Consider the following 15289-nt stretch of genomic DNA (forward strand, 5'->3'; position numbering starts at 1 on the left):
AAAGTAAGTATGACAGTGTGCACCCGTCGAACTTTGTAACAGCAGTGTTGCTATGGGTTTGCTAATCGCCATTAAACCACCAACGAAGAAGAGGAAATAGCCAGCGAAACATATGAAGAACAAAAGTGGGCCTCCTGCGGCTGCTCTTTTCTCCTCTTCATCTCCATACTGTTTTTTAAATGCATCCGGATGTGAAAGCAAAAAGTGTTTTAGATAATGCCACTGTTAAAACATTTTAAAGACTGCACAGACCAGTAGAAGTTTTAAAAAAACACTACCAACTGGGGTCCTTCACTGACGAATATGAGTCAAGATTTTGCACAAGTAACCACTGCACTGGCTTTTTATTGAAAGCGGTGTTACAGCCTTCTTCATAAATCATAACTACGGAGGTGGAAAAAGTACACAACTATTGTACTCAAGTAAAAGTAAAGTTACTTTAGATTAAATTTACTTAAGTAGAAGTAAAAAGTAAGTCATTTGAATTTTTCTTTAAGAGCTGAGTAACAACTTTTGATACCTGAGGAGGTTATACAATAAAATATGAGCTTTGATTAATGTGAAATAACTACAAGAGAATATGAGTCTATAACCAGGTAGTTTTTTAAAAGGAGAGACTTGTAAAAAAAGAAAAAGCTAGAATCTCCTCGTTTTGGCTTTTACTGTTATTTTTTTTTTTTTACTCAGTTCTTTCTTTACTGAGTACATTTAGTGTAGTGTTTTGAAAAGTACAAAAAACCTTCTCAATTACAGTAACTTGAGTAAATGTAATTAGTTACTTTCCACCCCTGCATAAAGATGATGCACTGCTCTAAAAAGCATGTATTTTAATTTGCATGTTTTGTTGTATTAATTTTAAATTTTTCAGATGATGAGCTATTAGGCCGTTTTCTGTTTTGTATTTCATTTAGCTTATTTTTTTGATTTCCTCTTTTGTCTTATGTTTATCATAATATCAACAATCACTGATAGTTCTAAATAACACTAGGTGGAACAAAGTATTGATTGTTGTATTAATTCAAATGTTATTACAAACATGTTTTGAAAATAGTATAAGCTGCACTTACATTAATAAAAGAAAAGAAACAAGTGAGGGACATCTAGAATAATACATTTTTATTCTTATCAAACAAACCAGTACAGCTATTTTTAATTTTGGTCTTAGTCTTCAGATGAAATGTCTTTTAATTTTATTCACATTTTAGTCAGTTCATCTCTTTTTAGTTTAAGTCTAGTTTTAGTCGACAAAAACTCAAAAACATTTTGGTCTAGTTTTAGTCCATAAAAAGTCCTCCCATTTTAGTCTACTTTTAGTCCAAGCATTTAATTTTTTGCCTAAATCTGGTACCAAACCAAGAAGTGCAAAAGCATCATCATAAAGTGACTAAGATTGAAAGGTCACTATTATAGAAATACAGGAAGACAACAGTTACAGCGCGACCAGAAATGTGACTGATGCCCGTACATTCAAATTTACAGATGATGCTGTCTTGTGTTCATCAAAAGCTAGCACTTTTCTTTTCAGATGATAGAAGTCTGATAGAAACTACCTGTAGCCATGGGGAGACGATAATTACACCCATTTTTTTCTGCTCAGTCATTTGGGATGTTTTTTGGAGAATTACTAAAAAAAACAGAACTAATATTGCGTCAGTAAATAATGACAGACCTAAGGGCAAGCATAAAGGACGCTCAGATGGTGTTAAATTGTTCGTTCTTAGTGTCCAAATTTGTCTGCAGCCGTCAGGGTTCAGTGGTAAAAAACTCACAGATTACTTGATCTGATTTCTGTAAATGTTTTATTGCAGAATGAGCAGATTTATAATGAAAAAGGCACCATGAAAACTATACACATACAAATGCGTTTTAGTCGTGACTTCTTGCTAACATTTTTCTGATTGGCTCTAGAACTGTTTGAGTACATGGACAGTCCACTAAATACAGAAAAATCTGTCTTTAACAGTGCTCTACTCTGCTGTAATCATTAGTGATAAATACAATGTTTCTCTAGTTTCTTTTATTTTTCCACATCTTTAACAAGAAAAATGTCCCGAGACACTTAAGTGCATAAGAGGAAAAATAATCAATACAATCGATGCCACAGTGAGTAAAGAATGTACTGACTGATTTTTGTACATTTTTTAATCCAAGCATTTATATACATACATATCTCTATTTTATATTTAACATTTTCTCCAGCTGGAGGTTAGAAATGGGTCCAGAAACGTGGTTGGTGGAGTTGTGCTTGTGTAGAAGGGATTTTTTGCCTACAGATGTTTGACTTCTAAAGAGAGTTGGTGGCGGATTTTAGTAGAAATGAAAATAAAAAGAGAAAGAGGGAACAAAAAAAAAAAACGTAATGCAGAGGCAGTTCGCGGCCAGCACGGACAAATAAAGACTGGGTTAATAAAAAACTAGAAAGTAAAGAAAGATTTCACATCAGTGGGTAAAATTAACTAGTATTACAACGGTTCAATGGGAAGTTTATTACGTTTTTGAATAACAAGACTCATGCCAGACTGATCACTCTGCTGATTATTGCCATTAGCAAAACATTCCCAATTTTCTTCCATTTTGCTGCCACTTTCAAAGCCTCAAACTATGCATTTCACTAAAGGAATTAACATCAAATGGCTGAAATAATTCATAAATCCTTTGCACATCAAACCTTTTCCCAAGTTTCCATGCTATTATGGGATAACTAGCATTCTCATCCTGAGCTAGTAAGACAAATGGGTCGAGATTTACAGGAAAGAACAAAAATGTATATAGTTTACATGAACTTTAGGGATGATAATCCCTGTGACTTCCATTTCAATGAGAGAAATTTTGAAATAATCACAACACCATTCCAAACGCTCGCTGTGATACTCTTCGCCACTTTAAAGCCACTCTCATCCAAGTTTCACTTCAATAATTCACCCTAAAATGATTGAAATAAACATTTTAATGCACATCAGACTTTATCTCTAACGTTTTACAGAAGCCCAGTGAGGATATGCATCCATACGTTTCATTTTACTCCTTTTCACGTGAAAACAAGTAAATTTTGGCCATTTCCCTGTTACCTTATCTATGTTAAGCCTGCGATAACAATTCGGTTTTCCTCTACCTTCCTTCAAAGGTGAGCAATTTCTGCTTTTCCCTCCTCATGATCTTGACTTACTAACTGATTTCCCAGTGGTAACGATTCAATTTTTTTAAGCATCAGAAAGACAAAAAACTACGTAATCATTGGAAAAAAAAGGTTTGTAATCCTGAGATAACAGGATAATCTGTCAAGATTTCCTTAAGTGCTGTCTTGAACTTTACTGACTATGGAAAATTGTAAATATTCCCAACAAGACTCTTGCCACATAGAGCTCAATATTCCGTCCACTGCACTTTTCCCAGAGTTAAGTTTTGGCATTCAAATCCCCATAGACATTTCCTTAAATCCTCATTACAAAACTTTTAGTTCATGGACCAAGCTTTCAAATACCCGAGTACTCTAAAATATTTAATTCTGCTCAAAAACGGAGAAACAGGCAAAGGTACAAGACTGTGTACATATTCCTTTACAAGAAGGATGGAACTACGTATCCCTTAATCCATTGCGATTCATTTATACATTAATGGTAACTTTTCAAGCTTTCAAACCATAAATGCACCTTTATCTACACTTAAATGTCGTAATATGTCAACAGCCTGGTAACCCGAGACTCAACCAATCAGAGGCATCGCAGTGACACTCAAGGATTGTGGATATTGTAGTATTTTTTTTTTTTTTTAAGATTTATTTTTGGCCTTTATTTTAATAGGACAGTGGATAGAGTTGGAAACAGGGGAGAGAGATGCAGGAAATAGTGCCACGGGCCGGATTCGAACCCGGGTCACCTGCGTATATGGCATGCGCCTTAACCACTCGACTTCCGGCGCGCCGATATTGTAGTATTTTGACTGAGATTCAGAATAAACAATGTTTTCAAGAGCGAGGTTGACATTTGTGAACTTTTGTCTTCTACAGGATCATACACAATCATAAGTCTAGCTTGAATACTTGTTGATAATTTGGCTGATAATTAAATCCCCAGAAAATTAATGAGATTTTCACTTCTGGAACAAAACTGTTGAGCCCTATTATCAAGATAAAACTCTTCGCCATTTGCTTTGCCACTTTTCTGCCACATACAAAGCTTCAACCCACACATTTCACTTCACTAACAAAGAAATTATGAAATGACTGTAATCAATCATAAATTCAATGCATTGCAGACTTTATCCAACACTTGAAAGTTTAACACAAGCCTAGAGAGGACATATATGCAGTAATTTTGTTGCACTCCCTTTTCCAATGAACACCAGTGCAGTGTGGCTTTTTCTCTGGAGATCTTGAATTGTTACCCCTGTGTAACAACCCTGGTTTCCAGTTTTTGTTAAATTTCAGTAGTTTTTAAGGTTGTAGGGCGCAAGATACATGAGCCAAGATTGTAAGAAAATTAGAAACTTGTCGAAGGAAAACTGAGTAAAATATGGATGTACATCCACTCAAGTTTTTAGATTTTTGAACAAAGTTATAAGGGGTTTTAATGGTCTTTTGTTTTTAACCTTTTGTTATGAATTTATGACAATCAGAGAGGCAGTATTAAAAAGAAACCAATTTTAAAAAAAACGCGTTTACAGGGAAAAAGCAGAGAGGCGTTTTGAGCAGAGTGATGAGTCTGACATGATTTTAAGTGATTTGAAATAAATAAAAACTGAAGTTATCAAGAAAAAAAATTAAGTCAGTTTGGCTAGACACTCGACAATTCTCAAATCTTGACTGATTTCAAAACACAGGAGACTCGAAACATAGGGACATTTTAGCCAGACTACGCGTATGCTGTGAAGTTGTTACTGGAGATTTCACACAAACTCGTGTTTAACATGACTTCAGCAGATAATTTTAGAGGGTGATCAGTGTCATCTGTTGGCTTTCCTGGTGTGTGTTCTGTGCTGCAGTGAGAACAAAAATTGAGAAAATATATGGGGGAAATGATGGACGGGAAGATGGAATACTGTTAATACTCACTGCCATGTTTGTGAGCTGTAAAAGTACGTCACATCTAACTGTTGAGAATCGTCTAGTGTTGCCAGCTGAATTAATCTTTTAACATGATTGACCAAAACAACTCTACTGGTCATCTTGCATCAACACATGTCAACAAAACCTGGTGTGATGTAAACCCATGAGGCTACCTGTAGCTGTGGGCGGAGCCTGAATAAGACATTCATAATTTTCTTTACATTTGTACTTTAAGTGGGTGCTGAGTCAGCAGAATACATTCAGTTCAGTGTTTGGACGACATTCGACTTTAAAAAGTCGCTACAATCAGAGGTTTACTTTAGAGATTATCCATCAGCCCTAAATAAGTTTAGAAATTTGATTCTTCACATGCCTCCAGCACAGAAACATTTCTATTTTTATGATTTAATGTGCAAAAATGCTGATCACCAAATCTAGTAACATGTTAAATCTGTTATTCTGACACTAATCTAAATCACATCAATAATTAGACATTATCATAAGTTATCTGCATTTCATGAAAAACATAATTTAACGTCTTCAGTCCATGTGTTCTAGTAATTATATTAAGATATTTAAACTTTTTTAACTATGGAATAATAAAAGTTTATTTACCATGTGTCATAATTCTCTGGGCCAAAAATCTGGATTGTACAATAAATTCATGTGACTTTTAAAGCATTACCTTTGATATACCCAAGAAAACATTATTTTTCTTTTGTTCTCTGTACAGTTTACCACCCTGTGTAATGAAAGCTCCAGTCTGTGCCTCTTTCTTTTTAGTAGCAAGATTGTAGGAACAAGATACTTGACAACCATTTATAAAACATCTGGACTAAATACATTGTTTTAGCAAAGTATTATCTGGCTAAAACGGGATATTTTGGGTTATATCTGTCATTATACTATCTTGTTTCACAAGAGTGAGTCTGAGGCAAGATAAAAATATTATTTGTGATGACTTGGCTCCTCAAGATCCTTCTTGTCACACCTCAAAAAGAATAGTAGCTTGATCTTTTAATGCATTTTCTTTTAGAAGCAAGATACATGCTCACAAGATTATACTTTACAAGCATGAGATATTTAGAACTTAATCTTGCACACAATACATGATGCAAAATATCTTGATGGAGCAAGATACTAGCCAGACTTTCCTGTAGAGAAAAGTTGGAGAAACAAGATACTTTGTTGTCTATCTTGCTAACAACTAACTGATACTATGTTAAGTTTTATAATTGGGTTAATGTTTGAAAATGTCTTCCATATTTTGTACTTTCATAGCGGTGATTGGATCATTTTTTGGGTTGTACCTCTGTGGATATAAATCTTGCTGATTCTTATAATTATATCAATATTTCTTTTAGATCTTTGCATAAATGTCCTCTCTGAGCTAAGGATGGCTTGTTTAGATTTCGGGACATCATGCTTATTCCTGTTTGTGATTGCATTAGTTTAATAATGCTTGGATGGATTTTCTTTGGAATTTGTAAACATGTCCTGGCTTTAGAATGAGTCAGAGTGGGCATTTTGGATGTCGTTCGTCAAAATTAAAGGTCACTGGGCCTCATGTTCATTCCCTGCTTTTGAACACAACATCTCAACAACACTTTAAGGAATTTACTTCAAACTTTACATAATGCCCACTATGACTTAAGGCTCAACTAATAGAATTCATGAGGTCTAAAGTCATTGGGCCTCATGTTCATTCCACGTTTATGAATCCAACATCTCGAGAATACGTTGATGGATTTTTCTTCAAACTTTGCACAAATGTCCAACATGACTCAAGCATGGACTGGTTGATTTTGGACTTTGTAGGTTAAATCCTATGGTCAGTGGGCCTCATGTTCATCCCTTATACTTAAATGTATTTTCTCAATAATGGTTTGAGTTTATTTTAATTTACACAAGTTTCCACTCTAAATCAAGGATAAATTGATTTGTTTTCTGAAGTCATATTGTAGATCAAATGTCAAGGACTGAATTCTTTTTGGTGGTAAAAAATCAAGATGATTGGGCCTCATGTTAATCCCCTGCATATAAATGTGATATAGCAACAATGCCTTTAGGGATTTTCTTTCAAGATTTGAAAACTCTGACTCTAGGATTAACTGGTTAGGTTTTGGAGGTTGTATGTTAAAGGACAAGGTAATTGGGCCTCATGTTCATCCCCTGTTTGGTAGCACCACCTCAAGGCTTCTTTTTAAAAAGTCCACTTCGACTCAAGGAAGGTCATGAGTGAAAGATCAAGGTTACTGGGCCTCATGTTCATGCCTTGCTGGTGAAAATAGTATCTTACGCATGCTTTGCAAGTATTTTCTTTGAACTTTGCATGTATGTCTGCTCCAAGTAAAGAATCAACTTATTGGACTTTGGAGGTCATAGATCAAAAGTCAACTTTACTGGGCCTCAGGTTTATCCCTTGCTTTTAAACTTTATATCACAACAGTGTTTTCAAACTTTGCAGATGTGTCCAGTCTGACTCAAGGATCAGCTTGTTAACTTTTGGAGGCTGTATGTCTAAGAATAAGGTAGCTGGGCCTGATGTTCATCCCATGCTTGAGAGTGCAATATTTCAAAAACACTTTAAGGAATGTTGTTCAAACATTGCAAAAATGCCCACTCCAAATCTAATTTCAGTGTTACTGGGCCTCATGTTCATCCTTGCTTGTGAACACAATATCTCAAAAACTCTGATGGATTTTTCACAAATTTTGCAAACTCGTCTACTAAGACTTAAGGAGGAACTGACTGTATTTTCAAGGTCATAGGTCAGTGGTACAGTTAATGGGTCTCATGTTCATCCCTTGCTTGTGATATCTGATTCAAACTTTGCACAAAAATCCGGTATGACTGAAGGTTAAGCTGGTTAATTTTGGAGGTTTTCAGGACAAAATTAAAGACTAACCCAGCTCTTGTTGATGCACCACAAGTTATAATTCAAAACAGTAGAAGAGAAATGTGCTTCTTTAGCGATAATTTTAATCCAGCTGTTTTGGAGCAGTCTTTATGTACTTTAACTCATCTAATATGTCCTACAAGTTGTGTTATGTTGAAACCTTGGAGTGTTAGAGGCAAGAAAGTTTGTTTCATGCATGTAAAGAGAGTTTACAATATACATTTTTGAGAGATCAGGAGGTGTTGTTAAGGTTTTAATCTTTTAGTCTGCAGTTTGACTCCATTGTTATGAACTGAGGCACAAACTGGAGCTAAAAACCCACCAGTCATCATCTTGACATTAATACTGAGAGGTTTGCTTTGGAAAATGAGCTTCACTTTTTACAAACACCAACAAAACTCTCCATAAAGAGAAGTATAAACTTCCCCAGATCCCCAGACGTGTTCACATGAACTTCAGGCAAGCATGGCAGAATATTCACTCTGTTTAACGGTCGGATTAACAGTCAGTTGTGTCGCTCTTTAAATGTTCCTACGGGGAAGAGCTGAGGAGTTCCTGCCTGCGCTGCATGATCCTCACAAACTCGGCGTAGGTGTTCGCTGCCTGAGGATGAAGAGTGCGAGAAAACAGCGGGCTGCAGTTTGAAAATAAGAAAGTAAAGGAGGGAGAGAGGAAGGAAACTCAGTGGGTGCTGCCTTCGTCAAAAGACTCCACCCCTGAATCGCAGGTGCTCGCTGCCAGTTTCTCCTGCCGCCTCCTCATGATCTCCTGGAGTTCAGAGCCTGAACTCCTCTGGAGACATTGAAACAGGAAGACAGAAAGATAAACAAGTAAAGAGAGACAGAGGTGAAGTAGAGGATCCAGAGCAGTGAGGGCAGAGGGAGGAGACAGAGCAGAGACAAACAGATTAGACCAAGAACAAACACATTAAATGGTAATCTTACTTTCTTTTCTGCTTCTGAAGCGGCTGAGCAGCTTTGCAAACCATCTACAGTAAAAACAAGATTTTGTTTTTTAAAATCAGAGCAGAAAATCTTCACTGACAGAGATCAAATGAACTGATCAATGATAGTAAGTTCATTTAAACTCAGTGAGAAGCCTTTTTAACCTCAGCAAGCTTTAGGCTGCTGTGAGCTACAGAGAGCATGAGCATTAGAAGATCTACAGTATTAGCTGGTGGAGTCAGAGAGCATGCTGGGAAACTGAGTTCTTCTAGAGTTTCATAAATCTGGTTGCACAAAGAGCAAAGATGTGTCCAAAACAAAACTAACATATGACTAGTTCTCAGAAAGCTTAAAAGGGTGGTTCCTGAAGTAAGAATACCATCAATTTTCTAAAAGTGGTTTTGATTATTACCTAAATTTACTGTAAACTTTACAAAACGTTACAAAATGTAAATTTTACATGGAGCGTCTGTTATTGCACTGAATATGTAGAAAAAAATGTAGTTGCATTAACAAATTTGATGCCTACATAAATAGCGTTAATCTTTATTTGCTGAATTAATTTTAATATTTATTATACATTCATTGTAATTAAATATGTTTACAATATCTTTGTGCGACCAGGTACAGGTGAAAGGATTGATTTCTTTATTTTCAGGTAAATTTCCTGTAAAAGACCCCTGTGTAAATTTTATCCATCAATATATCGGCCATTATAATATATCGGCCGTTTATACTTACCAAAAACGCACCAAAATTAATGGTATATGTTTTATATCCAGCACTTGTAAACAAACATCATCACATCATCTGCATAAGGTGTTTTATAACAGTTTAATGAAGCTAACGGAGACATGACTGACTGCCACTTTAACGTTAAAGCATAGGGATCAGAAATACTTAACATCAATGTTGATTTCCATTTCAATTGTGATTATTAAGCAAGAATAAAATCTACATTTTTCACCTTCATGTGCTTTGAAAAGTGTCTTTTGTAAAATATATTACTAAACTCATACGACAGAGCAGAAATTAAGTCGTTTCAACATAAAATACCTACCTGAGACAAGAAAATTCATTTTTACAAGCTGGATTTTCTTTTATGTTTCTGGTTATGACTATTTAAACACCACTTTCAACTCATCACTGTACTGTGGCAACTCTCTTAGACATTTATTAACAAACAGGCTAAGCTAGCACACAGGACACAGTTTGTCTCTTCAGGTCTTATTCCAGTTAACATGAAATCTACATCCTGGTCTCTATAGGTCAGGGGCAGGGGCAGAGGCAAACAGGTGGAGATTGGGGGCGGAGTCATTCAGGTAGTCTAAGGAGGACTGGACCATAGCAGGATGACATAACTTAGCGCTACCTTAAAATGCTGCTACACATGAAACCTCTGCAGCTTTGTTCTGATGGCCAGAGGGAAACATTTTTGTATTCATGATTAATTTATAAAGCAGGTGACAGACAATGAGGGTCCCAAGCCAAGACCCCTGACTCAAAGTCAAGAAAAGTGACAAGTTTGGACCAACAACCTTAGCACGTTTCACATCTCACTTGTTAGGTTTAGATAAAGTGAACTCGAGTGTCTGCCAAGATAGAGTTGTTCATTCCCGCTAGTGTGAAAGCTGTCAAACAAACTATACTGAAACCACTTGAAAAAGTGGGTCTTGGTCTGCTTTTATCCGGCTCTGGTGCGGTTTGTTTGTTGTAAGAACAAAAACAAACCTTGAATCATCCTAACTGCAGGAAGCACTGCGGTTTTTGGATTAAACCAGCTTCCGTAGCCAGTCGAACATACACCAGATTAAGTATTCAGACACCTGACCATTACACCGACAAGGACTGCAATGACGTATTCAAATATGTTAACTTTAATATGGAGTTGGTCCCTTTTTGCAGCTATAACAGCCTCCATTCCTCTTGGAAGACTTTCCACAAGATTTTGGAGTGTTTCTGTGGGCCTGGCTCACAGAATCTCTATTCCAGTTTATCCCAAAGGTGCTGGACGGGGTGTAGGGCTCTGTGTGAGCCAGTGAAGTTCTTCCATACCAAACCCATCAAACCATTTCTTTATAGTCCTTCTTTGTGCACTGGGGTACAGTCATGTTGGAATAGAAAAGGGCGTTCCCCAAACTGTTGCCACACAGTTGGAATAGTCCAAACTATCTTGGTATGCTGAAACATAAAGATTGGCCTTCACTGGAGAAAAGGGATCTAAAACAGCCTCATGCCATTATCCCTCCTCCACTAAACTTCATAGCTGGCACAATGCAGTCAGGCAGGTAATATTCTCCTGGGATCAGTCAGTGTTTAATTCTGGGGTTGTTCCCAGAAATAAATGACTAATTGGAGAGCATTTTCTTTGCATATCAATTGTTAATGCTGTTAAGGAGCAAAGACCACACTTAATCATGCAATAACATGGTCCTTGATTTGAACTACAGCAAACAAACTGTAAGTGCGAAAGTGCCCCAAGAACTTGACTTGAGACTCCACCTTAGAGTCCACCCAAGACTTGCATGTCTTTACCTAAAGCTGGACTAGATAGCCTGAAGAGAAGTCAAAAAGAAACATGTTCCCTGTGGTGTATGGATAATCTCAAGGCCAAAAAGTGCAAGGTTCAAAATTAAAGAGAAGTCCCAGGTCAAATCCAACAAGTAAGAATCAAGAAAAAAACTCACAGGTCAAGAAAAGGAAGTCTGAAGTGGAGTTCTGAGAGTCCTGTCATTAAAGACTAGATAGGTGATATGAATACTAGGCCAATAAATCTGAATGTTTCACCTTATGAGAATTTAACTGTTTGACTGAATCTGGCCGACAGAACAAAGCTGAACAGGACGACACCTTACTTTTAACACGATACCTGAATGTGTGTGGTAAGAGATTCAGAAGATCATAGAAGTGTCAGAAGAAAACCTGCAGGTGGAAATAGACACCACACACCAGACCTTGCCAGAGTTTGGGGATAGAGAGCTTCAAGACAGAAAGACTCTAAAGAGATCTGGAGAACCAGACCAACAAGACCAGGAAAAAATAGCAGCGAGAAGAAGCCCTACGTCTATCTCACAGGGTTCTTGCAATTTCTGAAGTTTAAAATTTAATTTTATTCTATTAAAAAAATCAGATAGTGATTCCCAGCAAACTCTTGCATGCTGTATTAAGATGCTTTTCTACCACAAGTACCCAGAACTTTTTTTTTTTTTTTCCTCACCTGATCTAAACAGGGAAACAGGACTGGGTTCAGGTTGTTTAAGACGTTTCGTCTCTATTAAAAGGCTTCAGCTTAAAACTGACGAAGCCCAGACAGAAATGTTTGTCAGTCACTAGAACGCTAATGATCTGTGTGGTAATCTAAGAGTTTAGGGTTCCCCGGATTCTGGACAAATCTTACAAATTCATAAAGTGGACTTCTGAGATTTAAAGTCTTAAAAAGTCTTTTTTTTACTGCTGACAGGTCTTACATTTAATTGACACTTTGGCTAAGACATGTCTTTATGAAAGTTTTTGTTTCATGACAAAAAAAAAAGTGTATTTTTTTTTTAACATTGTTTAGAATCCACTTGACAAACCTGCTAAAATGTGCCACCATAATTATCACTATACAGTATTGACAGAATAGAGGCATTACATGTGTCATTAATCCATACATTTAGGCATTAACGATCAAAAACCTACAGAACAGTCTTACATGCCTTTCATGTTTGACCAAAGTGGCATTCAATTTTCTCAGTTCAAGTCTTCAAGAGGCCTTAGAAAGTCTTGAATTAGATTTTTTAAAAGTTTGAAGGAACCCAGGAGTTGTTGGCCAAGTTACTAATCAGAAATGTTCAGCACCGCAGTACCATCCCCCATAGTTCCTAGACCTTGCAAAGTACCAGTGCTCTACATCTCTTGCAGCAACTTTGGTTAAAAAATGGCAGAAGATCTGCCAATATTTAAAGCTTTAGCACTTTTTGAGACAGTCATTGAAGAAAAAATTATATTGAAAGGTATAAAAACTTGGCCAACCCTACTATCTGAACATTCCTAATTTAAAGCTAAGCTCCAGAAGACACGTCCTTGCCTAGCTTTTCTATCTACCTTTAAAATCAGAGTTTTTCCTGTAAACAGAATCCAATATTGATAACTAAGACATCTACACTTTCTAAATTCCCCACTGCAGAATAAAGAAAACTCTCAAACTTGATGTCCTGACAGCACATTAGAGCCGTTGTGTTATCACTGACATCATGTTTGACCTTTGACCCACCTCCAGCGCCGCCTTCTGGACGGTGACCTGGCTGAAGACTCGAGCGCCATCGTCGGGACAGACCGTCTTTAGCTCCTCTTTGTTGAGGGAAAACAGCTGAGCTCCAGTCAGGACGCCCAGGCTGGTGATGGTACTGCACAGAAGAAAACTGTTGGTTTAATCCTACTGTTTAAATGATTTTACCCAAAGTTAACAATATTAACTTGAACTTACACAGGACTGAAGCCTTTGGCCTCTAACCATGCCTTGACGTGGTCTGGCGTCGAGTCGTAGGTGATGCTGACTGACGGCATGCTGCCGCGAGAAGGAACCTGGAACTTCTTCTGAGCGCTGCGTCCTAAAGTCAGTCTGTGCATCAGCTCGTCCTGGACCTCCTCCATGTTGGATTTCCTGCCTGCAGGGGGCGCCACGGAAGAGCCATTAAATACACTTATTTTTCTGCATGCACCATCAATATTTTAGCTTTTTATGAAGGAGTCCGGCTAGTTTTTTTGCCATGATGGACTCACGGTTGGCAAGCACAGATTTCTGGTTGTTGTTCTCTCTCATGGCGACACTGCCGTTGTCGCTCGACGTGCTGCTGTTCTGCCGGCTGACGATGCTGTTGTTGCTGTTGGGGGCCACCTTGGGTGGCTCAGCAGCTGGAGGAGGCAGCGGCGGCGTGGGGAGTCTGCCCGGGGCTGGAGGAGGCGGCGTGGGAGCCGGAGGCATCGGAGTTGCAACCGGTTTACTCGTGATGAGCTCAGTCCTGGAAGTCTGCTTCTGTAATAGGACAGGAAAATATGTTGTTTTGTTCGTGTTTTCTAGAGTTAAAAACATTTTTTTAAAAGACAGAACTTGTTTCATCATGAGAAAAATCTATGCTTAGTCCTCTGCAGCTGAAATGAATGGATTTTAACAATTAAAGCTGTGTTTTCTACTTGTGTTTTTACCTCGTTCAGCTCTCCCAGTAATTGCTGGAAGCGTGAAATAAAACATGAAACATGGAGGCGATGAGATGGTGAAACAAAACGTTTGATTCAAAGCACCTCAAACTCACGGCAGGGAAGTCTACACAGCTATTAACTTGTCTATAAATGCAAAGTAAGGACATTTTACTAAACACAGAGATGATATTCTAGAAAACATTTAAAGGAACAGTCTGACATTTAGACAAGTAATCCTGTTAGCATGCTTAAAGAAACCGCCAGCATGTGCAGCAAGGGGATAAATATCCACAGATTTAATTTGGCTCAGTTGTCCCAGGATAATGAGAATATTAGGGATGTTTTGTTGACTAATTTGTGTTTTATCTTAAGTTATCTAGCCTGGTTTTCCCTAAAAACTGAGGTAATTTCTCGAGAGCTTAAGAAAACCACAGAAATGAACATGCAATCATATGCTTTTTTGTAAATAATCCTGTATAAAACTTAATGTAAACTGGACTACAGGTAGACCACTCCTTTCTTCATTTTCCCTTTGCTTCCCAAATTCCTGTTTGCCTGTCTTTGGATGGTCTGGACCCCGACTTTAAAAACCATCAGCCTAGCACAAAAACTGGAGACAGGGAACTGCTCTCACAGTTAGTAAAAAGTTAGAAAGTCTGTCAATGAAAAAATAAATAGAAAATTTAAAAGAAAAATCTTAAAATGTGAGACTGTTCCTTTAAAGAAAGTTCACTGCAAAGCACACCAGTCCATAAAACTACTAATGGAGAAGCTTCTGGGAACTAAAAACATTCGTCACATCTCAGCATACCTTAAACAACTCAAACTCTTTCTTTGGCATCATGAGCTTTGATCAATAAAAATAATTGAAACAAATTACAATGAGAATGAAAAATAAATGAAGTTGTTAAAGACAAAAGAATCTCAGGATCTCGTGTGTGTTGCCTGTTCAGATGTTGCATTATCGGTATGAAGGATCTGTAGCCTGTATGAATGTCATGCTGCTTGTATGAATGTTGGATCACCTGTATCGATGCTGTTTTAACTATATGAATGCTGCTTCGCATATACAGTAATGGTTTGTGACCTGTAGAAATGTTGTTAGGTAACCTGCATGATTGCTAAGTTTCCTTTATCATGGGCAGTTACCTGGAAAATATTGTGTAATCTGTATGAATGTTGCTTTACCCGTTTAAATGTTATTCCACCTTTATAATGTTA

General features: G+C 37.3%; 1 protein-coding gene across 1 annotated transcript in view; it reads right to left on the bottom strand.

Moving 5' to 3' along the window:
• Window positions 1–1782: 1782 nt before the first annotated feature.
• The window catches only part of eps8a (epidermal growth factor receptor pathway substrate 8a), a 58058-nt gene continuing 44551 nt past the window's right edge, over window positions 1783–15289 (bottom strand). Inside the window, exons 18-21 of the mRNA XM_041780539.1 lie at window positions 13652–13904; window positions 13356–13536; window positions 13143–13275; window positions 1783–8735 (exon numbers count right to left, since the gene is read on the bottom strand). Coding sequence (XP_041636473.1) covers window positions 8625–8735; window positions 13143–13275; window positions 13356–13536; window positions 13652–13904 — 678 coding nt within the window. The 3' untranslated portion in view covers window positions 1783–8624. The remainder of the gene's footprint in view (window positions 8736–13142; window positions 13276–13355; window positions 13537–13651; window positions 13905–15289) is intronic.

This window comes from Cheilinus undulatus, linkage group 23 (genome assembly GCF_018320785.1).
Source record: "Cheilinus undulatus linkage group 23, ASM1832078v1, whole genome shotgun sequence".
In the NCBI taxonomy this organism is placed as follows: Eukaryota; Metazoa; Chordata; class Actinopteri; order Labriformes; family Labridae; genus Cheilinus; species Cheilinus undulatus.